This window comes from Rousettus aegyptiacus, unplaced genomic scaffold, assembly GCF_014176215.1.
Source record: "Rousettus aegyptiacus isolate mRouAeg1 unplaced genomic scaffold, mRouAeg1.p scaffold_m13_p_9, whole genome shotgun sequence".
NCBI lineage: Eukaryota > Metazoa > Chordata > Mammalia > Chiroptera > Pteropodidae > Rousettus > Rousettus aegyptiacus.
This window is the reverse complement of record NW_023416312.1, coordinates 81810030-81837299: the sequence shown is the minus strand read 5'-3', so window position 1 is coordinate 81837299 and position 27270 is coordinate 81810030. Positions and strand designations below refer to the sequence as shown.

The window sequence follows — 27270 nt, the reverse complement described above, 5'->3', positions numbered from 1 at the left end:
AATATATTAGGAGCACACTTCCATGTCAACAGATATATATTTACAAAATCATTCATAATGACTGCATAATATTTTACTTATGAATGTACTGTACAACATTTTGCCAAACGATTCTTATTGGACATCTAAGTTGCTTCTGTTAAGTTTTTCCTCTTCCTGCACTCTGTCCTGAGTTCCATTACTATTCTAAGAATTTACTTTGGGTGCATGCAAGAATCCCAAATTATCCTCTAACTTCCACCTTATAATAACCTCTATGTAGAGCTAAAGAAATTATCTGGTTATACATACTACTAGAGCCTTAGGAGTGACAACATCTCCTCATAAACCCAGAAGGAACACCTGAGAGAAAGATGGCAAAATATTTTTCAGCCATTCTCTCAATTGAATTTCCACTGTCGAGGAGGAAGCCCCATAAAGAACAGAGAACTTAATAAATGTGAAGTGAAAAGATGAGTTTTGGAGCCAGACAGTCTGGGATTTGCATCTGGCTTCGATCACTTACTAGCTGTGGGTACTTAGATGAGTTATTTAGCTTCTCCAAGTTTCTGTTTTCTGGTCTGTAAAATAGTGATAACAACATTTATTTCATAAAATTATCAGGAGGATTAACAATACCATTTGTAATGAATCTAGCACAGTGCCTGACATAATAGTGGGTGCTCAAAAAATGGCAGATGTATGCAAGCTATTACCATTACTTTTTCCTTAACACACATAGCACCAAAGAAATATCACATTTTCAAAAATGCCATTATAATAAATGATTTTAAGAAGAATGGTGATAAGGCTTATTGATGCGAACAGAATGTTTTCTACAGTGGCAAGCAAGATACTGTGACCAGAATCCCTTGTATCAGCTTCTGAAGAACACTGATCAGTGGGATTGCAATTTGCTTTTAAGTCATACTGTAGTTTTAATGATAAATTTCAGATACAGGACAAGAGAAGGAACACCAAGCCCTTGACCTTGCCTTTATGAACTTTACAAAAATATTTAATATCACCACTGCACATGCATTCTAGTAGCTACTAAACAAGTTTGGCTATGCAAAAATGACTATTGGATAACTTCTACAATATTCACAATCTGACAAAATGGATGTATTGTCCAGTAGACTAGAATTCATTTTGAGGTTCCCAAATATGGCCCTAAGGTTGTCTATAAAGGTTTCCCTTGGTCTCCAATCTCACTGGAGTAGAGCAGTTAAAGATCATTTTGAATGAAAAGACAAGGGAAAGTAATAGCAGATAGAGCAAGGTGTTGAGAAGAATCAGAAATGAGGTGACTCTTGTTGAACAAAGTCTATGAATTTTAGGCAGATTTGCAAATAAGGATAGTACATGCTCTGTAAATAGCAGTGTTGCCACAAGCCAAAGGGCAATATTTACATGATTCCTGTGGCAAGGTCTATGGACTGAGCCTTGACCTTTCCAGCCAAACTCATATACTTGGTTGAACTTCCAGCTGTGTCACCTTGAAACGGAAGGATCACATTATACATACATGGAAAATTGCCAATGTACAAATATGTTCTGTCCCCCCAATTAATTTCTAATTTCTTTTTTTTCCCCTGGAACTTGGAGCACATGTTCCAACAGAAAAGGTGTTATAAAGGGATATGTTTCCCAGATGTCCTCACAAAAGTGCATTTAGCCTATGACATAACCGAAATACTATACATTAGCTATGAGAACTACAATGGAACAAACTACCCTTGCAAGCAGGAACACATCAATATACAACAAATATTTTTGAGCCCTTCCCTTTGAGGCCTCGGGCAACGAAAGGGTAATTCTATCCTCCCCTATAGCTGCAGTTTAGTGAAAAAGAAGTCCTCCACTGCCCTTGTCTGGAAGGGTCCTTCTCAAGTCAGGTGGATGCATGCATTGCAGGATCCCTCTCAGTGCTTCTTGAACTTCCCCATCAGGCAACTGTTAATGACTGAGGAGATTGAACAGGTAGTGGGGAAGGGGTAGGATGTCTAACTGGAAGTCTCAAGCTTTCATTTGGAGGCATTTCAAACTCTACAACTCATCCCTTAATATGGCTGCACATTTTAATAGGAAAAAAAATCATGTTTCAAATGATTGGTTAAATGACTTAATTCCATCACACTTTTTTCTAATTAATTTTTTTATGGTGACGTTGGTTAATGAAATCTGGTTTCAGCTGTACATTTTAACAGTAAGGCATATATATATATATATATATATATATATATATATTTACATTTTTACATTGTTTGCCTCCCATAGTTAGATTTCTTTCTGTCACCATATATTTGACCCCTTTTACCTCACCTGCCACTCCCGCTCCCTTCTAGTAACCACTAGTCTATTGTCCATGTCCACGAGTCTCTGTTCTGTTCGTTTGTTGCTTTTACGTTTATATTCCACATAGAAGTGATACCATGTGATTTTCAACTTTTACTACCTGGCTTATTTCACTTAGCATGATTATGTCGAGGTCTATCCATGTTGTCCCAAATGGCAGTATTTCATCTCTTCTAATGGCTGAGTAATATTCCATTGCATGTATGTGTGTGTGTGTGTGTGTGTGTGTGTATACACACACACACACATATACATACACACAACATATACAGCTTCTTTGGCCAATCATCTATCCTAGGGCACTTTGGTTGTTTGCATTTCCTGGCAACTGTGAATAATGCTGCTATGAACATTGGTGTACAAATGTCTTTTCGGATATGGCTTTTCAAGTCTTTTGGGAAAATACCCAGTAGAGGGATAGGTGGATCATACGGTAGGTGAATTCTTAGTTTCTTTAGGAACCTCCACACTGTTTTTCATAGTGGTTGTACACACTTTTTGACTAAAGTTGATACTCCAGAAATATGAACCATTTTTATACTGATACTTCCTATAGCTATTGGATAGTACACATCTGTACTTCAGGATGAGAAAGAAGGACACTGGGGGAACAATGTAAACTAAATGAGAAGAACATAAAATCAGAGGAAAGCTAGCTAGCACCACCAGCCTCTCCTTACCTCTCTCAGTGGTACACTCCTTCGATCACCAGTGTCTTGCTCTTTGCCTCTTTTTCTCTGTTCAAAACCAGTCCCTGGAGAGGACCCTACACTCATTTACGCTAAGGTGCAAATGACCCATAAAGCTAAAATGTCACAAGGTTTTGCATATTAAGAGTCACAACCTTAAAATACAAAGGAATTTAGGGTATTATCCCCAGGAAAAAGGGCTATATTTAGGGAGCCTTCCTGCTCTTTGTAGAAATCACTTGATTTCAGATTGGAAATTTAACAAGGTGTGTTGAGGGAAATTAATCATGACTTCTGTACACTTTGGAAAGTATCTGCTTTGTTTTGGCAACTAGGTTCTGTGATTGTTGATTTTTGTTTTCTCTGTTTTGCTACCTTTTGTCCTTAATGACTGAAATTTAAAAACTAGGATGTAAATCTTCCCATTATTTATCTAAATAAATGGCGAGCAGAAATAGAAACGTTAATATTTAATTGACATCTGCACACTGTCACACCCTTTATGAAATGCTTTTATATCTATGAGCATGCATATTATTGGTATTCAATTACTACTAAATAGTAGTGAGGATACAAATAGAACATGTACCAAGAAAATCACAGTAATTCAATCCAATTACTAATATTAGGTACTTACCATGAATTGCCCCAGGTTCTGTGGGGAACTTGGCCTAGCCCTCAGGATTTTAAAAATTCAGCGGTGACAGCAAAAGAAGGGCCCCTGCACCTTGGCTGTCTGAGAGGTATCAGAGTTGAAAATAGAGCACATATACATAAAACTCAAGAGTCACGCTTTGCCTTGTAAGTGAATGCAGATGCAACTGAGATTCAAGGAGTGCTTTTCCTTCCGCAGAATTTACGAAGGTGGGAATAGCACCACCAATCCCCCTGGGACCTGGGAAAGGACAGTCCCCGTAGGGGGTCTGGGCTTTGCAAATAGCGAGAAAGACCTTCTAGAGTACAGTTCCAGGCAGAGGAAAAGTTCTTTGTGCAAGAAGAGGAAAGCGCCCTGAGGTACAAAGAGCATATTTTAAAGGAAAGAGGACTTCTTGCACACACTTCTGTGAGGGAAGCTCAGGCTGACTGTTGGGGGCGTGTGGGAAAGGAGATCTGTAGGGGGCCGCCGGCTGTGGGTTCCCGCCTCCACCCCAGTCCGCGCCCCATACTCGGGCAACAGTTGGTCGTGCGGGGCCAGCTCGGGTTCTGGGTGGGGAGGGGGAGTCTCGCGATCGTTGAGGGGGGGTGGAGGAAGGGGGAGGGTGACGGGGGGAGGCCATGACGTAGGGTGGGTGGACGGAAGTGGGGCAGGGTTGAGGGTTATTTAAAGGGGGGGCCGAGCGAAGGGGTTGGAAGCAGAGTGATTCCCCACCCCTGCTGCATCTAGCTCTTTCCAGTGCAGCCACTGCCGCCGCCCCAGGAGCCCTCATCCCCTTCCTCGTCCCTCTCCTCTTTCCCGCTTCAACGCCATGGAGCAAGACGCCGCCGCAGTGGCAGCCACCGTGGCAGCTGCTGATGCGCCCGCCACGATCGTGGTCATAGAGGACGAGCAGCCGGGGCCGTCCACCTCTAAGGAGGAGGGAGCGGCCGCCGCGGCCACCGAAGCCACCGTGGCCACGAAGAGCGAGAAGAAGGAGGTAAATCGGAAGGGGGTGTGTGTGGGCTCGATAAATCCTGTGCCAGGCCACTCCGAGGGGCCCAAACCCTGACCTTTCGGCGCCGACAGGTACCCGCAAGCTCAGCGGGGTTGGGGGCTTTGCGCGCGCGGAGTCGCTGTTGGGGGGGAGCGGCGGAATAGTCTAGTATTTGTTCCCCTCCCCCTTTCCTTCTCGCCGCCTGGAGGACGGGGGCGGGGCTGGGGCGCGGGCATGGGCACGGCGAGGGGTGCAGAACGCCCGTTATTCGGGGGCTAGGGGGCCCCTAGACAGCCCCCAGCCTCCTTCACATTCCCGGAACTGGGGTAAAGCGCGAGGTGGGGGATGGGGCCGTGCAGGAACCAGCCTCCGCCTCTCCCTCTTCTTTCGCTCCCTCTCCCCCCCACCCCCTTCCCGTCGGCCTCTGCCTGGGAAATCTGGGCCCTTCAATCCTACACTCGAGCAAAAGGGGTTTTGCTGGGGCTAATTTTTTAAAATTTGAGTCTCAAGGTGCCAGTGGTTGGGAGGAGGAGGACGGTAGGAGAGACTTTGATTCCTTTGATTGGCAATGTCGGCCTTTTGGGCAGCAGAAAAAAAATCCCTTGTTCGTTGGGTCCCCGCCTGCTGAGGCGGGGGTGTCACTCCGAGAAAATGAGCTCTCCGCGTCGTACTCCCCCCCCCCCCAATTCAAACCTCAAACTGAGAAACCGTGAACGTTGGCTTAGGAAAATATCCAACGTGTGCACCCTGACCATCTCCTGCCCCGCCCCCGACGGTATAGTGTTTCACTCTGGGGCCACCCAGATGGTCCCCCAATCCGGCCTCAAGTCTTTTACGCTTCCGCCTCCCGTTCCTAGTGGGCGCTGCTGGCTCCTGGACACATGCAGGTTTAAATTTTTTTTTTTAAACACAGCTTCGCCAGGACGAGTTGCTACTAACGTACATAAGGGGGCCGCTCAGACACCTATTGAAGCCAAATCCAGAAAATATGTATTATCTCCATAGGCATATTTCATGTGGCTGGAGACATGCAAATAAAACTATGAAATGCGTTGCAAAATTGAGATGAAAAATAGGATGGGGCATGATGATTTTTGATGTGTAATAAAATTGTAGACGGATCATTTATGGGTAGATTTTCCGTTTACAGATATCACTATTAAAAAACCAGGTAATTAAAATTATGCTTTAGCGATCTCAAGTGGCTTTGTCTGAATCATTTTGAGACTATACGACCAAGTGAAAAGCTTTCGAGGGAAATTAACACCTTTTGCCGTGAATTAGAGTAATTTGAAGTTCAGCAGTTGCTTAAGTGACATATTTTATTGTTACAAGGTTGACTAAACAGAAAGACAATTGTAGGGCTAAGTGAAAACCGTAAAAAAAAAAAATACGCGTATTAAGATCCATGCAGTACTTGGAACAGTAGCACAATATTGATGAGTAAAGCTGGGCCAAAATACCAAGCGTTAATATAAATCAGATGTTAGGAAATTCAGAAATGTGCCTAGGTTCAGTTTATTCCCTAAAGTGGGCAAATGTAAGTGCTAAACTGTCTTTCGTATGGCAGTAAAGGTTGTTGATTGTCCCGGTTGCATAAATTTTTTGAATAGTGAAAAGACTGGGAATCAATTAAAAAAAACCCCTACATAATAAGCATTGAGTTAATACATCTATATTAATTAATTCTGTACTGTCATCAGAAATTGCCTTAATAGTCCCTCATTTGTCTGCTCAGCGTAAGAAAATGAGGTTCTGGGTGGCAGGAACTTTCTGGATATCTAAAGTTTACTACTTTAATCTTTACATTTTTTAATTTTTAATTTTTCCTTTAAAACCTTAATAGTATCAAAACATCTAAAGTGGTTTTTTTGTACCATTTCTTCAAATAAAGTAATTTGGTCCCCCCCCCAAGAAAACTAAATACATTGTATACACCTTGACTCCTTAAATGGTGTACTAAAAGTACAGATTAACCTTTTTCTCATGTCCATCAATTATTGTACACTTGACAGTTATACAAAGGTTATTTCAGATCTAGGAGGTTGTTTTTCCTCAGCTACCTCCCAGAGACTTCCTTTATTGTGTTGATTTTTAAATAATTCCTCAGTCCCAATTGTCAGGCTCTTGGCTATCACTTTTTAAATATCCCATCTACTTTCATCAGAGAGAATTCGTTTATGATAAAGGACATAAATGTAACAGGACCATAAAATCATATAATTCAACTGTAAAATACAAAAATACAAGTGATGCAACAGGGAGAGGGAATAATTACACCTGAACACCAAGGAGAAGGGACATTAGTTGTGATGGAACTCACATTTTAGTCTGGGGCTTCTGCTATTCCTTCTTGCTGTTGATGTGTGCCTTCTAGTAGTCTTTCTCATGTTATTTGCTGCTGCTGCTGCTGCTTTTATTTTCTGTAGTATGAAAAGCCAGATTATCAAACTTGCTAGAATGGTATATCGAATAAAAGAAAATTGGCACTGAATGAGAGCATTTTCATGATGCATAAAGTAGATGAGATTTAATGAGTTGAGTTGTGACATTTAGCTACAGAAAGGTATTTTTGCTTGCTTTCTGGTTCTTAGACTTATTTGGTTTGTGAGCATTGGATAACCTAATGCTGTAAGGTTATCTGAAAAATGAGTTGGTAATTTTGGTAGTAAAAACATCATGGAAAAGGTCACAGTCTTTAAGACAGGGCATCTTGATGACCTTGTGCTGCATTCTCATGGCTTCTAGATTACCAGATGATAAAATCCATAAGGAATTTATTAGAATATCATAATTATCTTTTTTCTGGTATGAGAAGCATATTTTTGAAAATGCATACATATGCAAATGAAAGGTTTAGAGGGTAGATTTAAAATGTCTTGCGGAAGGTAGTGCCAATTAAGTAATTACCCACAGCTTTTAATAACACTGCTCAAGATTAGGAATTTTAATTAGCATATAATTAAAATTATATGGTATTTTATCAAAAGGTAAGCAAAAAAGTAAGGAGTAAAATGTTTTTCTAATATTAAAGCTTTAATTTTCTCTAAGTCTCACATCATTAGATATATACTTACGTAGATGAGATGGAGTGATTTCCACTGTTTTGAAACTTGGAAACTAGACCTCATACAGCTTTTCAATGAATGATAAAGGTGTGGGTGTCGTTACCCAATTTTCCTTGTTGCTTTGAAAATAAAATAGTATTTACAGTATATATTACAGTTTGAAAGTTTTGGATTGAGGGGATTTTAGCAGTTTTCTATTCTCATCCATCCAGGATTACATTCAAAACATCCCACATGGATTATGTATACATAAGAATGCTATAAATCAAGATGGCTGTTATTTGGGTTAAGAACAACTGAACAATATCTGATTAGTGCTCCAAAGTAACACCGTGACCATGGTCAAATTCCATGATCTTAGTTTGGATTTCCTCAAAATAGAAATATTAGTAAATGTTGGAAGATACCTACATTAACTATTGGAGCCATGCTTTTTTTTGTTTGTTTAAAATCACATTCTGTTGATTTATATGATCTAAGTTTTCAAGAACAGGTTGACATGACAAAAGCCCCGATAAAATAGACATAATTTCTTTAGTTTTCAAAAAGAGATTTACATTTGGCTTGTGAAAGATCTGTGTTAAAACAAATACTCTCAGTTTTGGTACAAATGGGTAGATTTGTGTTTTTACTATTTTATTTCTTCATTTCTTACAGGGAAGGACTTGCATTCTATATACCTATTTATATTTACAAGTACAAGCTTGTCTTGAAATAAGTCCCCAGATAATTTCAGTATTTTTAAGTAGCTGATTTGTTAGTTTTTACTAAATTACAACTTTTTAAATACCAAAAGGTTAATAGTTAATAGCCCTGACAAACTTCTTCTACAAAATATTTATGTAATATAGTTAAAATACTTTTCTTCCCACTTGGAGAAAATTAACATAAGCCAAAAGTTTGAAACTATACTGTTTCTATTTTAAATATAAATGATTACATTGTTACAAAAAGTTTAAATGTTCTAATTAGAAAATGAGGAGATTTAAAAAATTGCATCTTTTCAGGAATAGAAACCACATTCTTTTCTTCTGAAACTCTGACTTGTTTCCACTACATTAAGGTGTTTCTGATTATTAATATTTACTTTCTTTGAATTGTTTGGTTTATGGTTGATAATAGTGTATTTTAGATTTTAAATCTATTCAACGGTTACACACTTTCTTATGCTTTAAATTAAAAAATAATGAAAAAGCTCAATGTTTCTTTATTTTCAATTAATGTCGTCTCTCTGGCTTTCACAATTCTTTGGATTTTTTTATTGGTGTACAGAGCTGGATTAATCATAAGCCTTGCTTCATAACATGCTCTCATCATTGGTCCATGCATGGCTCACGTTGATTTATTTAGTATTTAATTATTTTTTACTTTCTTTAAATGATACTGTTGACCACTTTTAAGACCTTGCATTGCAATTTGATGAATTTTCTTTGAAATTCTAGAAAAGTGTTTCTCCATTTCAGCTCAAACTTGCTGCTAAAGCTTCTAAATCTGAAAAGGAAATGGACCAAGAATATGAAGAGAAAATGGTAAATATATTCTTGGGTAGGATAGTGAATATTGTAACTGGTTTTTATAGAGGAGAGATGAAAGATTAAAAATATATGTGTATATATAATTAATACAGGATCATAGATTTCAGAATTGGAAAGTAATTTAATATATAGTCTATCATAATAGATTTTTGTTGAATAAATGAATCTCCTCATTTTCAGATGAGGAAATAAAAGATCAGAGAAACTATATGGAATAGTTGAGACTAGAAGCCACATCTCTTCATTTTTGTTCAGCACTCCTTACCCCATAATAAGGGGTTTTGTGCTAGAGATATTTTATCCACTAAGTGAAAATATCAGTGGCAATATCAATAGGCTGAAAGAAAGCAGGTCACAAAGCCAGACCAATTTTTTAATCCCTCTCTCCTTGCTTTGGATATATGAATGAATGCTACACACTTTGAAATATGTAATATAGTAAGTAATATGTTTTCTTGAGGGAAAGATATTTGCCAAGTACATGAAAATATTCCATGTTTAAGCAGCATAATTTTAGTTATGCCCACCTATTGCTTTGCTATACATTTAATTTTTTATTTTTTAGCCACTAAAGTCCACATTTTAGCTTTAATTTAACCAGATTTTTATGCCTTGGGATTTTTCAAGACTAGCGAATTTGGTTAACTCAAAAAAGAAATTAACAGGTAGGTGGAAGTGAATTTTTTTTAATGTTATAAAAATAAATAGAGATGAAGTTCATTTTTCATTTTTTGATAGTGATTTTGCAAAACTCCATTCCTTAATGTTTTAAGGCCACATCTAACACAGACAGTTAATGTTTTAACAACTCTAAAAACAGCATTCCAGTAAGGATAATGAAATGGAAAGGTTTTGTCTAATTCTTGTACTTATGTTAATGAACTTTTATAAGTTTCTGGTGTTATTAATTATGCATCCTTCATTAGCAATCAGATATCCTCCACCTGGTAGTTATAAAGTGAGAATCAAAACGTCTTCATTTTTTTAAAATGTAGAATGATGTATATGCATCTTTGGATCTTTTAAGATTTTATAGTGAAAGTTTTGTTGCATTTATATGGTACAAGTTATATGACCTTGTAAAACTTGAGAAATTATATCAGTTTTCAGTATTTCACCTGTGTGTATATATTTTCCCCCAAATCCTGCTCACTTTGAGGAGAAACTCATATATTAGCATAAAGCATAATTTTCCAGGTCACTGTAATAGAAGAGAGAAATGTTTTTTTTTAATTTCATTACTGTACCATGACATCGAAAATAATTTGAGACAAATGAGACTGTTGTAAGATTTCAGTTATTTCTAGATTCACCTTGAAAATCCTTAAGAGTTCAGTTTATGCTGTTCATATTATAACATATTTCTATATTTCCGTACATTATATATTATAATTTTGTTAGCTCTTTAGGAAAAGAAAACCATTATTACTTAGAAAGAGGATTTACTTTTCGATCCCAACTCTTTAAAGAGTACTTCCTATTGGAGAGTTTACTAAGTCTGGCAGATCACTTGGCATTTATTCAAACTAGTTGAAAATACCATTTTCAAATTCTGCTACCTAATAGCTGTGGGAGCTTGAGCAAGTTACTTTCTACCTCAGTTTTATTATCCATAAGATGGGGATAATACTAGTACCTATCTTACAGGTTCATTAAGAGAATTAAATGGGTATGTTTAAAGCCAGAACATAGCACAAATTAAGTACAATATAAATGTTTGTTAAATAACTTTGAATGAACAAAAAGAAAATCATTACTTTTGTTTTGTAAATTAGAAAGCAGACCGAGCGAAGAGATTTGAATTTTTACTGAAGCAGACAGAACTTTTTGCGCATTTCATTCAACCTTCAGCACAGAAATCTCCAACATCTCCTTTGAACATGAAATTGGGACATCCTCGAATAAAGAAAGATGACAAGCAGAGCTTAATTTCTGTTGGAGAGTATGTCGGCATCTCTCTCTCTTTTCTCCTTTCCTCTCTTCCTTCTGTCCCCCTTTCTCCCTCCCCTCGTACACCTCTTCTCTCTTATTCAGTATGATTTTCTGTTCAAAAACAAGATTATTGTCAGTGCAAATGTTTTGTAGGCATTTTTTTTTTCTCACTAGCAGTCAACCAGTAAAAATGTCGGCTGGTTCTACTAACTTCTAAGCAAGACTCTAGATAACTAATTGCTTTTTTCATAAAAGATATTAGCAATGTATGCTGACCTAACTGACACCTTAGCATTTTGTTGAATATGGAGGTGTTTCTTTTTTCATTTCAGTTACCGCCACAGACGCACAGAACAAGAAGAAGATGAAGAGCTACTCTCGGAGAGTCGTAAAACTTCTAATATGTGTGTGAGATTTGAAGTGTCACCTTCATGTATGTACTTAATTATGTTGTTGTTTTTTTTAATTTGGTTTTAGAAAAATTTTGCTTGATTGTATTAATGAAAGTATGAGACATCACCGATATTTTTTTCAGATGTGAAAGGAGGACACCTGAGAGATTACCAGATTCGAGGACTGAACTGGTTGATTTCTTTGTATGAAAATGGAGTCAATGGTATTTTGGCTGATGAAATGGTAAGGAGTTGGGAGCCCAAAACACATTCTTAGTTATCAGTTTTTCTGTAAATTTGAAAACCGGTGCTGAACTGCCCCTCTGAGGCCTTTATTTAGTTATTATAACATAAAAGGCATTTGTAAAGTCAATTGTTTTTTGGAGTAACTTCTAGAACATTTACTTTCACTGGCTGTGAAGTTATTGAGATTTCCTCAAACGGTATAATAAATCTCATATTTTTGTTTTTGTTTGCACTTTGGCTTCCAGGAAACTTAGAGCCAAAATGAATGCCAGAATGGAGCATTTGTGTAACTTTTAATGGTCTGCTTATTGTGTCCTCTGTGCCTTTTCCTATTCTTTTCCTTCTAGTCTTAGTTTCCTTGGTCCTTCTTTATTTCTATTTCACTATTAATTATGTTCCATGTTTTCATTGTAGGACACCAGAAACATGTTTTTATTGTAGGCTATCTGAAATATTTTTGAGAATGAGATGGGGTATATAAATTAAACACCAAATGAATAAATGAATGAATAAATCAGACAAACAGTTGAATGCAGGTGTGAGTGAATATAACTGTCTTCATGTATGAGCAATCAGAAAATAAATAGATGGAATAAAGAACAAAACAGGAAAGAGCAACATTGAATCTTGACAGTTGAATGCCAGGTGTGGGGGTTAGGAAGTAAGCCATGCAATGGTATATAAATAAAAAGATCCAAGAGAAAAAGGAAGGCTATTTAAGATGCTACTTTAATAGATCAGGGGAGTATACCAAGGCCTAGATTGTTGTTTTCAGGCCAGGTGACTAAGATGGGATTTAAGAGAGGGAAGGAGGAGTTCTAGATCTATATTACCCAGTGATACTCATATTTGTAAGACTCCTCTTGGTTGCAGCCTGTCTAAACACGAAGGATCAAAAGATCCTTCATATTGAATTTATGCTCACATCAGACTAGATTTAATTACTAAAAAGGGGAAAACACTTTAAAGAATATAGAAAATTTGGAAAAAATACATAATCAAAACTAAGTTATAATTCTGTTGCCTGGAAATAACCACAGTTAACATTTAGGCATATTTCTTTTTATTCTTTTTTCCTTCAGATGTATTTATTTTGCATAGTCGAGATCACTGCGTATATGTGGGTATTCTGATTTCATGTTCATATTTTCCACATACTTAAAATATTTTTGTAAAAAAATTGTTAATTACTACATAGTATGTAATCTTAGGGAGGTACCAAATTTTATTCATCTCCTCCCTTATTGCTGGTCATTTGGATTGGTTGATGTACAACGTATATGTACGTATAGTATATATTGCATGTATATGTAGTATGTATTGGTTGACGTGTACATGTGTGTGTGCGTGTATATATATATATATAGTATATGTGGTATATAATAATGCTATTATGAGAATTCTTGTATTTTAATTATTCTGCACCTCTCATTATTTCCATAGAATTCCTAGAAGTGGAATTACTTGGTTAAGGAGTAGTAACATTTTAAGCTTTTGATGCATAGCATTCGTAAAACCTGTCTCATTAAGTGACATTTCAGAAGGATAAGCCCTATAAAAATAGTTTTAAGTTTGGTTTATGAAAGAAAATATATACCTTGTATAGAGATAAAGCCAGAAACTGTTTTAAAAGGCAATGCAGCGTAGGACATTGTTCCCTTTCCTATGGGTTAGGTGATTTTTGTTCATTAGTGTTAAATATATTATTTTAAAAAGTCTACTGGACTAGGTAATCTCTAATGTTCTTTCCAGCTGCAAAGTTCTTTTATATTCAGTTCTTTTTCAGTTCCTTTAGTCTTCAAGGGTGCTAGATGCATATATAGAACCATATGCCCCTTGAGATGCATAGTCTGAATATTTCATGCCTGGGCTGTAGTAATGTTGGAGACAATAGGAAAGAAAGACTGGTGTTTAAAGCAGTCTGGTAAAGGAAATGGGTCTTTGGGAAATGTATACTCAAAATTCATAATTTTGCAACTAGTTGGAAAAAATTATGTAGTAGATTGATTGCCTCTTTAGGAGTAAAAGTATCCCAAATAGAAAGTGGCTTTGTTGAACCACTTTCTAATTGCAAGTTCTTGATTTCTTTTTGTGCTCCCAGTAAGTATTGAATTGGAATCATTATTCATTTTGAAAAACAAGGTATTTTAACTTGTCCTTATGTAAGATAGTTGGCAAATATCTTTTGTATTGTTGTTACTAACAAAATGTTCCATTAAATAAAATGTGTTTATGGATTTTTTTTCTTTGTGATGATAATGCAGGGTCTTGGTAAGACTTTACAAACGATTGCTTTGCTTGGTTACCTGAAACATTACCGAAACATTCCTGGACCTCACATGGTTTTAGTTCCAAAGTCTACTCTACACAACTGGATGAATGAATTTAAACGATGGGTCCCATCTCTCCGTGTTATTTGTTTCGTCGGAGACAAGGATGCAAGAGTAAGTGAGAAACAGGTTTTAAAAGGCAATCAAGAATAACATTATTTCTGGGGTTAAGTTGCATACTATTGCCGTAAAAGACATTTAAGTTGACTACTGCTACTAAATAATAACACTTAAGTTTAGTGCTTAGATACTGTGTTTTAGGCTCTGTCATAAGTGCTTTTTATAAATTTCATTCTCACAGCACTTCTATGTGGTAGATGTATTACCTATTAATAACAGACAATCCCTTTATGCTTATCTGTGTTTACTTTTAACTAGCTCATTAACCTAAATATTTTTGAGTTGCACTTTTAAGTAACTTTTTATTTTAAAAAACTTAATTTTTATAATGTACATCTTATCAGTGACTCTATCATTTGTGCTGTTTGACACCAGAAATGTGTAAATTTGTATGACTTTATGTTTTATGTTTAAGATTTTGACTTTCGATTTTGACTTGCATGTATGCACACACATGTGCATACACACACATGAGTGGAACCTTTTCTATTTGTACAGAGATTCTTGTGTTTGTGTTTATGCATAGACGCAGCTTTCAGCTTTGGTCTTCAAATAGAAAAATACATGCCCGTATACATTCTTAGGTAATATTAGAAACTCTGGGCTCTTGTGTAACCTTCTCATTTGTCAATCTAGTAGGCTACAATTATTTTAGGATTGTAGAATTAATCTAAAGATAATAAGTCATGCAAAATGCCAAAACTAATAATCAGCTTTGAAAGCACATTATTAAATTTTATGTTTATTTTGCCTCCAGAGAGCATAGTGTAGTGCAGTGGTCCCCAACGTTTTTGGCACTGGGGACCAGTGCTCCTGTGAGAATCTAATGCCTGATAATCTGAGGTGGAGCTAAAGTAGTGATGCTAGTGCTGGGGAGAGGCTACAAATTCAGAAGAAGCTTCACTTGCTCATTGGCCACTCACCTCCTGCTGTGCAGCCCAGTTCCTAACAGGCCATGGACTGGTACTGACTAGTCCATGGTCTGGGGGTTATGGATCCTGGCTTAGAGTATAAAGATTTATTCTACTTTACATATTTAGATAGGTTTTAAAAATATATTCTCAAAAGAATGGCAGCATAATGAATTATGTAATTTTCTTATTTTGTTTGAAGAAAAATTACTTAAATTTATTTAAATTTAACTTATACGTGATTTAAATATTGAAATGTTGAACTCAAATTTAGAATTACCAGCTTGACTCTGCCTTATGTCTAATATTTCCCAGTAGTAGATTAGCTACTTAGAACTATTTCTGATCACTTATTATTTAATGTAATAACACTCCTTAAAAAACTTTGTATATATGCTTTTGCTGGAATGATTTTTTTTGAAATTGTGAGCAAGAGAAATATCTAGGCTTATGTTTTCATGACGTCTCAGTGAAAATGTATGTCAGTGGAGTCCAAGGGTTTCATGAAGTATCTCTGCAGTATTTCATAACTTTTAAAGAAGGAGTGAATGTATTTAATTTGTCACTACCCTATCTCTACCCCATGAGAAGTTAGGATTCTTCTGGTTGACTAAAAAATTTCTTAGTTTTGAAAACCACTCTTTAAAGTCAATGTTTTTCAAATTAACCACTCATTAATAGATTGGGAATTAATCTTAGTGGCTGGTGACAACAATTTTTAAAAACATCGAGATAGAAAATAGTGTTTTATATACAGTCAGGATACATGTTACTAATTTCTGTACACATACATTTGAAAATGTATGTGTATGCTCTATTACAACCTAAAATATAATTTTACTGAGGGCCATGGTCAAAAGAGTTTGAAAACCATTGATTATTAATTATGTAAATAACATGCCATATTCAACATTTAGAGATTGATGTTGGTTTGTATAGAGATAATCCAGATCTTTATGTATAGACAGATTTAAAGCTTGGTCCCAGATGGGATAGGTATATTGGGGTCTTTCTGGTTTTCTGGCTTACTATAAACATTTTATGAGATCAATATTTTAGTAAAAATTTTTTGAGATTACCAGTCAAGATGGTAGAGTAGGTAAATACTGCTTGTCTCCTTTCACAACCACATTAAAAATTACAACTAAACTATAGAATAGCCTACATTGGGAGTCGCCCGAAGTCTAGCTGAACAGAAGTTGTACAACTGGGTATACACAGAAGAGGCCACCTTCAGACCAGTAGGAGGGACAGAGTTAAAAAAATGGGCAGGTCCCACACCTGTGTGTGGCACTGGAGAATAGGGAGAAACAACTAGGCTGTGGATGTCCCCGGGAAGAGTGAAGGGTCCTGGTGCCACACCAGGCTTCCCAGGCTAGGGTTCTAGTGCCAAGAAGAGAAATCCCCACAACTTCTGGCTGTGAAAACCAGAGGAGTGAGATGGAGAGCCGAGGGAGTTGCAGACTCTTAGGGGGTCCGCGCATGGACTATATCAGTGACAGACTCACTAGCTCTGATCTTCAGCTCTAGTTTAGCAGCTTGAAATGTACCAGGGACATATGGGAGGAACTGAGTTGTCTGGCTTCAGGGTGAGGGCTAGAGGGGCAGATTCCTCCCAGACATAAGTGCTGGTAGATGACATTGTTCCTTTGTTGAGCACTCCCTCACCTGGCTTACAGACCAAGGTGGTTGCCATGTCTGAGTCTCCATCAAAGTAGCTAACCCTGGTTGACTTACGCTAGTGATGCCCTGAGACCTGCTCCTCCCAAATTACAGGCCCACTGAAGCCACTTCCAGTGGATTTTCCACACAAATAGCCTGTATTGGCTCATACTGTGAACTTTCCTAAAAACTCTCAAAGGTTCACAAAACCTAAACAAGCAGCATCTGTCCTCGGCATGCCATGTACCACTTGCTGGGCAGCCCCAATCCTGGCATCATTGGCAGCTGGCCTTAGATCGCAGCTTTGCCTCTCGAGGCACTTCCAAGCCCAGCATCGGTGGTGGCCATCTGTGGAATGCTTGCTGGTGCAGGTAGGGTGGCCCTGGGCAGTACACAACCTGCAGCTGAACTCTGCCTGCTGCGGGCCCCTCCCATGAGGCCCCAGCCTGCAGGCCCAGCGGCTGGCTTTGTTCTGAACCGGAGTACCACCTGAGGTCAAATCTGAGGACGACACACTGAAAGGGCAGGCAGAGCAGGCACCTGATCCCTGCTAAAGCGAATCCTGCTCTGTAGGGTCAGCTCCTGCACAACCGCTCCTTCACTGGTCCTGACCAGTCATCACAGACAATCAGCCTGAGGGTCAGTCCCTCCCACTGATGAGCACACAGCGGCCAAGGCTTAACTACAACAGGAGGGCAAACACAACCCATACAAGGGACATACCTGCAGCACCTGGCTCAGGTGACCAGGGAAGACTGTGCCACTGGGCCCTACAGTACACATACTACATAAGGACACTCTGCTAAGATCAGGAGACATGGCAGACCTACCTAATAAAACAGAAACAAGCGCAAGTAGGTGGCCAATAGGAAGACAAGAAAACATGTTTCAAATGAAAGAACACAACAAACCTCCAGAAAGTACTAAACAAAATGGAGACAAGCAATCTACCAGATGCAGAGTTTGAAACATTTGTTATAAGGATGCTCAATGAACTTAGGGAAAGAGTAGATGAACTCAGGGAGAACTTTAACAAAGAGAGAGAAAACATAATAAAAGTGGAGATAGAAAACAAGAAAGAACCAGTCAGAAAAGAAAACTACAGTAACTGAAATGAAGAATACCTTAGGAAGAATGAGCAGATTAGATGAAGTGGCGGATAGAATCAGCGATTTAGAAGATAAGGCAGCAGAAAACACCCAATCAGAACAGCAACAAGAAAAAGTCCAAAAGCATGAGGTTAGTTTAAGGGGCCTCTGCGACAACTCAGGCATACCAACATTTGCATCTTAAGGGTACCAGAAGGAGAGAGAGAGAGAGTGAGCAAGGAATTGAAAACCTAGTTCAAGAAATAATGACTGTAAACTTCCCTAACCTGGTGAAGGAAATAGACATACAAGCCCAGGAAGCTCAGAGAATCCCAAACAAGATGACCCAAAGAGACCCAGACCAAGGCACATCATAATTAAAATGTCAAAAATTAAAGACAGGGAATCGTAAAAGCAAGAGAAAAACAGATAGTTACCTATAAGGGAACACCCATGAGACTGTCAGCTGATTTGTCTACAGAAACTTTGCAGGCCAGGAGGGATTGTCAGGAAATGTCCAAAGTGACGAAAAGCAAGGCCCTACAAGCAAGATTAGTCTATCCAGCAAAGCTATCATTTAGAATCAAAGGACAGATAGAGCTCCTCAGATAAGAAAAAGGTAAAGGAGTTCGTCATCACCAAGCCAATATTTCAGGACATGTTAGAGGGACGTCTTTAAGAAGAGGAAAGAAAGCTAAACTACTCCAGATATAAATCAACGAATTCTTATGGAGAACGAGCGTCATTTGAAACACGCACTTTGAAACACATTTGAAACAATGCAAATGTTTCAAAACAATGCAAATGTTTCAAAACAATCCATCCTGAAAACAGAATGCCATTTTAACTAACCTTCTTTTCTCCTCTTTCCAGAAGAGTTGTAATGTCTTCATCTGTCAGCTCACTTTCTTTAGAAGCAAAAACATGTGTAGCTCCATGCCGTATCATTTGCAACATTTCCTCTTTTGCCAGCTTGTTAGACTGTTGGTCAATGAGTCTTCCTAATAACATACAAGTCGCATATATTTGATTATATTCCAGAGAAAGCATGGCATAATAGTTCTAATAAGACACTACTACATTTAGCCATCAGTAAAGCTTATGGTTAAAGAAAAAATTAGTGAGCTTTAAAGTTATATTTTAATGAACAACCCTACAAGATTTTCTTCTACCATGCCTTCTATTTCAATATGAATTTCCTTCTGTAAAATTCAGTCAAAAGTCAGACAGAAATATTCTCTCATGTACAAACTTTCCTTTTTAGATCAAATTGCTCTGTATGGAAAGGTACCCTCTAATACATGTTTAATTTTTTTTTATTATGATGACATTGGTTAACGAAATCCAATTAGTTTCAAGTGCACAATTCAACACTAAGTCATATGTTATTTCGCTTGTGTGTTCACTACCCATAGATAGATATCTTTTTGTTACCACATATTTATCCCCTTTTACTCCACCAACTACCCCCTACTCCCCACCCTCTAGTCACCACTAGTCTTTTGTCCATGTCCATGAGTCTCTGTTTGTCATGTTTGTTTGTTGCTTTTAGGTTTATATCCCCCATATAAGTGATAGCATGTGATTTTCAACTTTTACTGTCTGGCTTATTTCGCTTATCATGATTATCTTGAGGTCCACCCATGTTGTCGCAAATGGCAGTATTTCGTCTCTTCTAATGGCTGAGTAATATTCCATTGTATATATGTACCACAGCTTCTTTAGCCAATCATCTATCTGAGGACACTTTGGTTGCTTCCATGTCATGGCCACCATGAATAATGCTGCTATGAACATTGGTGTGCATATAGCTTTACAGATAAACATTTTCAAGTCTTTGGGGTAAATACCCAGTAGAAGGATTGCTGGAGCATATGGTAGATCCATTCCAAGTTTTTTGAGGAACCTTCGTAGTGTTTTGCATAGTGGTTGTACCAATTTGCAGTCCCATCATCAGGGTCTGAGGGTTCCTTTTTTTATGCACCCTCTCCAACATTTGTTATTACTTGCCCTGTTGATTATAGCTATTCTAACAGATATGAGATGGTATCTCATTGTGGTTTTGATTTGCGTTTCTCTTAACAGCTAGTGATGTTGAGCACCCTTTCAAATGTTTGTTGACCTTTTGTATATCTTATTGGGAGAAGTGTCTGTTTATGTACTCTGCCCATTTTTTAATTTTTTTGTATTGAGTTGTATGAGTTCTTTGTATATTTTGGTTATTAGGCCCTTATCGGAGGCATTGCTTGCAAATATATTTTACCATTCAGAGGGATATCTCTTTAACTTGATGGTTTCTTTTGCTGTGCAGAAGTTTATAGTTGGAATATTTTGCCTTTACTTCCCTTGTCTTTGAGGTCAAATTAATAAAATCCTTTTTAAGTTCAAAGTCCATGAGTTTAGTTCCTGTTTCTATGCAATTTATTGTATCAGCTCTTATATTAAGGACCTAAATCCATTTTGAGTTAATTTTGCTTTGGTGATACAACAGACTAGTTTCAGTCTTTTGCAGGTGGCTTTCCAGTTTTCCTAGCACCATTTATTGAAGAGGCTTTCCTTTCTCCACTGTATCTTTTTGGCTCTTTTGTCAAAAATTATTTGTCCATATAAACATTAGGTTTGCCTCTGGACTCTTGATTCTGTTCCACTGGTCCTTGTGTCAGTTTTTCTGCCAATGCCATGCCGTTTTTGGTTATTGTCCCTTTGTTATATAATTTGAAGTCAGGCAGAGTGACGCCTCCAGCCTCGTTCTTTTTTCTCAGGATGGCTTTGGCAATTCAAGGTGTTTTGTGCTTGCATACACATCTGATGAATTTTTGTTCTTTTTCTTTAAAGACTGCTGATGGGATTTTGATGGGGATTGCATTAAATCTGTATAATGTTTTAGGTCATTTTAACTTTGTTGATTCTTTCAGTCCAAAGAACAAGAAATATCCTTTTATTTCATTATTTCTTCTTCGATTTCTTTTAATAGAGTCTCATAGTTTTCATTATATAGGTCCTTCATATGTTTTGTCAAATTTATTCCTAGGTAGTTTATTCTTTTTGTTGCAATTGCAAAAGGAGTTATTTTTTCCACTTTTCTGACACTTCATTATTAGAGTGTAGGAACTCTATGGATGTTTGAATGTTGATTTTGTATCCAGAAACTTTACTGTATTCACTTATTGTTTCTAGTAGTGTTCTTGTGGAGTCTTTAGGGCTTTCTGTGTAGAGAATCATGTCATCTGCAAATAGTGACAGTTTGACTTCTTCGTTTCCTATTTGGATGCCTTTTATATCATTCTCTTGTCTGATTGTACTTGCCAGGACCTCCAAAATTATATTGAATAACAGTGGTGATAGTGGACAGCCTTGCCTTCTTCCTGATTGTGGAGGGAAGATTTTTAGTTTTTCACCATTAAGTACAATGTTGGCTGAGGGTTTGTCATAGATGACCTTTATTATGTTAAGGTAATTTCCTTCTATACTGATCTTGATAAGTGTTTTGGTCATAAATGGAGGCTGTATCTTGTCAAAGGCATTTTCTGCATTTATTGATATAGTCATATGATTCTTATTTTTTAATTTGTTTTGTGGTATATCACGCTAATTGATTTGTGTATGTCAAACCATCCTTGTGCTCCTGGGATGAAACCCACCTGATCATGCGGTATAATATTTTAATATGATTTTGTATTCGGTTTGCTAGTACCTTATTTAGGATTTTTGCATCTGTGTTCATGAGAGATATTGGTCTGTAGTTTTTTAGTGTTCTCTTTACGAGGTTTTGGTTTCCATGTAATATTGGCCTCATAAAATAAGTTAGGAAGTATTGCCTCCTCTTCAGGTTTTTCGAAGATTTTGAGGAGATTAGGTATTAAACGTTCTTTGAATGTTTGCTAGAATTCACTGGTGAAACCATCTGGTCCTGGACTTGGAGTTTTAGGTAGGCTGTTGATAATTGTTTCAATTTCCATATTGTGTATTGGTCTATTCAGATTTTCCAGTTCTTCTTGATTCAGTCTAAGAAGGTGGTATTTTTCTAAGTACTTGTCCATTTCTTCTAGGTTATTAAATACTTTTTCATAGTATTCTTGTATGATTATTTCTATTTCTGTGGTATCTATTGTAATCTCTCCTTTCATCCGCGATTTTGTTCATTTGTGTCCTTTGCCTTTTTCCTTTAGTGAGTCTAGCCAGGGGTTTTTCAATTTTATTACCTTTCTCAAAGAACCAGCTCTTTGTTGCATTTCTTTTGTTGTTGTTGTTGTTTTTTTTTAATTTCATTTATTTATACTCCTATTTGGATTATTTCTTTCCTTCTGCTGACTTTAGGCTTCATTTGTTCTTCCTTTTCTAGTTTTTTAAGATGAAGCGTTAGGTTTATTTGGGCTTGTTCTTGTTTTTTGAGATAGGACTGCAATGGTATGAAGTTTCCACTTATGACCACTTTTGCTGTGTCCTAAAAGTTTTTATATGTTGCACTATCATTAGCATTTGTTTCTATCTATCTCTTGATCTCTCTTTTTTTCTTCTGTGACCCAGTTATTCTTCACTAGCATGTTGTTTATTCTCCCTGTATTTGTGGTTCTTCCTGCTTATTTTTTAACAGTTGATATCCAGCTTCAAACATGTCGATCAGAGAATATGGTTGGTGTGATGTCAACCCTCTTATATATTGGTTGAGGCTATCTCTGTGTCCCAGTATGTGGTCAGTCCTTGAGAATGTTCCAAGTGCACTACATAAAAATGTATAAGCAGCTGTTTTGGGATGAAAGGCTCTGTGAAGGTCAATTATGTCCAGTTGGTCTAAGGTGTCATTTAAGGATCTTATTTCCTTATTGATTTTTCTGTTAGGATGATCTGCCCATATCTGACAGTGAGGTATTATGTCCCCTACTAGATTATGTTTTGGTCTGTTTCTTCCTTTAGTTCTGTTGGTAATTGCTTCATATATAGATAGATATTAATAAGTGTTATGTCTTCTTGGTGCATGATTCCCTTTATCATTATGAAGTGTCTCACAGTATCTTACTTTACCTTTTTTTATTTCGAAGTCTATTTCATCTGGTATTAGTACCCCTACTCCTGCTTCTCTCTGAATGCCATTTACCTGAAATATCACTTTCCGCCCTTTCACTTTGTGTCTATATTTGTGTTTGGAGCTGAGATGTGTCTTCTGAAGGCAGCATGTGGTTGGGTTTTGTTTTTTGATCCAATCTGCAACTCCGTGCATTTTATCTATGAGTTCAGTCCATTTACATTTAGAGTGATTATTGAACTCTGAGGTTTTCTAAAGCCATTTTATCTTTTGCTTTCTGGTAGCTTGGTGTTTCTATTGTCTCCTTGTCCTTCTTTTTCTATTTTTAAAAAAAATTTTGTTTGGGTTTTGTGTATTTTCCCTCTGGTTCTTTTTTTTTTACATTATGTACTTTAGTTCTAAATCTTTCGTGTGTGGTTACCATTACGAATATGTGAAGGATAGTGTGTGTGTGTCTGTGTGTGTGTGTGTCCATTTTCTTCTGCATGTGCAAATTTGGATCTTTGAATCCTCCCCTTTTCAGTCATTGTTGTTTAAGTTCATCCCTGTATTATTTTATTCCACTCCTATCTGTCTCATAAGGTTTGTGCCGAGAAGTCCGACAGTAACATAATGAGTTTTCCTTTATAGGTCACTATCTTATTTTTCCTGGCTGCTGTGAATTCTGTCATTAATTTTTGATAATATTAAATCAATGTGTCTTGGAGGTTGCCTTTTTAGGTTGAGATAATTGGGTGTTCTGTTGACTTCTTTAATTCCCAGCTCCAGTTCATTCATTCGATTTTGGAAATTCTCATCAAATATTTGTCTGAAAATGCTTTCTGATCTGTGCTGCTTTTCCTGTCCTTCGTGAATACCCATTTTTCTTATATTTCCTTTTCTTATGGTATCAGCTATTTCTTGTTTTTCTCTTTCATTATTTTTCATTCTTTAGTTTCTCTCTTCTTCCTTTGGATTTATTTCTAAATTTCTGTCTTTGGTATCACTGATCCTTTCCTCTATTTGGTCAACTATTTCTTAAGCTTTCTATTTCATTTTTCACCTCTTTCATTGTGTTTTTTCATCTCCAAAAGTTCCCTTTGGTTCTTTTTGATGGTTTAAATCTCCTTGCTAAAGAACTGTTTCTGCTCATCTAATTTTTTTTTCAATTCCTAAAATTGTTTATATGAATCGTTTTGGATCTCATTAAGTTTTTTCAGAAGTACCATTGTGAATGCTTTGCCATTTAAGTCACATATTTCTATGTCTTTAAGCTTATTTTCTGGAGATTTTTCTCTTTCTTTCTGAGTTGCCTTGTCACCTTGTTCATGGTGTTTAATGGACTGTTTCTCTGCCTGGGCATTAATGGATTTGTATTCTGCTTTTGTTCCCCCCTCCATAAGGAAGAATTATTATGTAAATGTTTCTTTAGCCAGTTTCTAAGAAGGCACTTTTCATTTTGTTTCTGGTAGATGGCGTCTATGCCTCCTGGTTACTTACTTTATATAAAGCCTTAATAATGCTTTGTTTCCCCTTTTAAATATTCAGTTGTCATCGCTACCCCTTGTCTCAGTGTCTGTCAGTGTTAGTGACAGTTTTGGTAGCATTTTCTCAAATTACCCTGGGGTTCCATGGTGTTCAGTCTTGGAGGATATTGGAGGGGGTGTCCTCTGGTTTGGAGGATGGAATTGTTGTGGCTCAGCCTTTTGTTTTGCAACCAAAATGGTAATAATTATCTCTTGCTTTCTGCTGTCTCCACTTTGCTTTGCTTTCTGCCCTTGTCTCTGGGCACTCCCACTGCGTGGAGCTCAAATCTCTTTTCAGGCAGGGCTGTTCAGGGAACCCACCACACCTTCATCCCTTCCCCTCCTCTTATAGAGATTTCCAGCTGCAAGAGGCAGCTTCTTTGTTCCTCCCAGTCCAGTGCCTGACTCTTGTGGTTCTGACCTGTGGTAGCTCTTATGCATAGGTCACTTGGCTCAGACGTGCTCATGTGCAGTTTGGATGCTATTTGTTGAGTTTTTGATGTTCAGCTTATTGTTTTCTCAAGGTGAGAGATCTGGGGACATCTCTCACTCAGCCATGCTTCTGACATCACTCCTAAATTTTTTTTAACTAGACTTTTTTTTATCTACTAAATAATATCAGGTACTTCAAAAGACTTGCCACTGAGATTCAGCTATAATCTAGTGATGTTCAATAGCATATGTTTCCAATATTTTAATAATTAACTTTTTAACATTACCACTTCCTAGTGCAACTGAAGTGTCTACAAAGGATTTTTTTTCTGTCGTCTTAAGTTCAGGCAATCCTTTTATACTTAGTGGATACTCAGTGAATATTTGTTAAGGGTTCAGTGTTTTGGTGTATAACTGAATTTGTGAATTAAAACTTTGCAGTGAAAAGTTAATTTTATTTATGTACTGTAATTTCAGATTTATAATACTGATCAGCCCTTTATCAATATAAAATTTGCTGCTCCTTGCTAACTTCTTTGGTTTCATTTTGACTCATAAAATCTGGAGTTCCATTCATACAAGTTAAAAATGCTTTTAGCTAACTTGGCTACCATATTGGCCACTGCCTGTGAAGATTTAAAAGTAGTTTTATGTAGTTTAATGGTTTTAAATAGACTCCTATTCTAGATAAATCAAGTCTCCTATGCTATGAACAAAAGCAGAATACAATCACATTCATAGCCTCATAACAACATCAGGAAGTTCACAAAAACATGAATAAGCTCTTATGACTCCTTAACAAGGTTAACGACTTGTCCCTACTAGAAACTAAGGAACATAAAAGAGATCTCAAAAGGTTGGAATCACTCATGTGTATAGAATTTTCTTTTCATTTTTCGAAACTATATTAAGTTGATAATGCTTGGATCTTGGTAAGAATGTGATATCAGAAAACACTTACTTTGCCCATGTCATTTTGGACCCCTTATGGTATAAAGAGAGAGCCTCGTGGTTTAGTCATTTTCTAGTGATGTCAACTTCTCCAGTTCATCGAATATGCTGTACTCATTTAAGGGAAGCCTTTACCTTTCTTTTGTTGATGAATGTATTAGCATGTCATTCTGATAACTGACAACCAAGGTGTATCTGTGGGCCTCAGTTTTCATATCTCTAAAATGGATGAGACCAAATGACTCCCCGGGGCTCTTAGAAGTCTTAGGTTTCTCTTGATGCTTTAATTATGGGATAATCTTGTCATTATACTCTAATTTGAGAAATTTTATTTTGCATTAGGCTGCTTTTATTCGTGATGAAATGATGCCAGGAGAGTGGGATGTTTGTGTTACTTCTTATGAGATGATAATTAAAGAAAAATCTGTATTTAAAAAGTTTCATTGGCGATACCTAGTTATTGATGAGGCTCACAGAATAAAGAATGAAAAATCTAAGGTAAGTCAGTACTTAATATCTTTATTAAAGTTTTCCTTGAACTATTATGTCTGTTTACTTCTGTGTAGTCAAAATTTAAAAATTGATGGAAGATTTTGATTTTCTTCATGGGAATGTGCATGAAAATCAGTTTTTAAAATGGTCTTAAAGTTTAAGTTATTGAATACAAAGCAAATGAAAATTGAGCACAGTATTTAATGTAATAAAAATTAGGTGTTCATTTGCTATATCTGTTGTAGCCTAACTCTGCTATGCTACATTATTTTAATATTTTGGTAATATTTGGTGTGCAAATGTTATTTGCATTAATTTATTTTTATTGAGGAGCTATCTTATGTGTATTCATATGGATTAGAAAAATCATTTCCTGGAATTATCTGACTTGTGTGAATTAGTATGGTGTTAATATTGAAAAATGTCAATATTTCTTACCATTTAACTCCATCAGCAGTAGGAAAAGCATCAATTATTATGATGAACCTCTCTGGATTATTGGGCTACTTTGGTAGAAACAAGGACAGAACTGGAGCAAAACCACCAGGTTGAACATACTAATTTCAAATTTGAACTAATACCCAATAAGAGGATGCATGTTAGAGAATAATTGTTTATTTAAGAGCATTATAAAAATGTGCATTTTTATTGATAAGAATACTGTTCTTTTATACTTATCAGAGAAAATGAGCCTAACTCTAGTGCTTAAAAATAGTGACCAGGCCAAGTTAGAACTTGGCTAGGCACGTAGATGAACATGATTGATGGAGTGGAGTGAAGGAGATATTGTGTAAAGTGACTAGCTTGAATTCCATGGAGTTTGACTGTTTCTGTGGACCCAAAATGGAGAAAATAAATTTTTTGAAGTGGGGGAAGGGTCTTAGGTATGACTATAATCTGCATTCTTGTAAGTGTTGAAATGCCTA

At 36.9% G+C, this 27270-nt stretch overlaps 1 protein-coding gene across 9 annotated transcripts in view; it reads left to right on the top strand.

The window, feature by feature from the left end:
- Positions 1–4363: 4363 nt before the first annotated feature.
- The window catches only part of SMARCA1 (SWI/SNF related, matrix associated, actin dependent regulator of chromatin, subfamily a, member 1), an 82741-nt gene continuing 59834 nt past the window's right edge, over positions 4364–27270 (top strand). For 7 of the 9 annotated variants that reach the window (XM_036226720.1, XM_036226724.1, XM_036226726.1 and 4 more), the window contains exons 1-7: positions 4364–4660; positions 9168–9254; positions 11036–11202; positions 11525–11625; positions 11728–11828; positions 14095–14274; positions 26195–26350. In XM_036226720.1, coding sequence (XP_036082613.1) covers positions 4493–4660; positions 9168–9254; positions 11036–11202; positions 11525–11625; positions 11728–11828; positions 14095–14274; positions 26195–26350 — 960 coding nt within the window. In that variant the 5' untranslated portion in view covers positions 4364–4492. The remainder of the gene's footprint in view (positions 4661–9167; positions 9255–11035; positions 11203–11524; positions 11626–11727; positions 11829–14094; positions 14275–26194; positions 26351–27270) is intronic. The other 2 variants (XM_036226719.1, XM_036226725.1) reach the window with 2 other exon arrangements.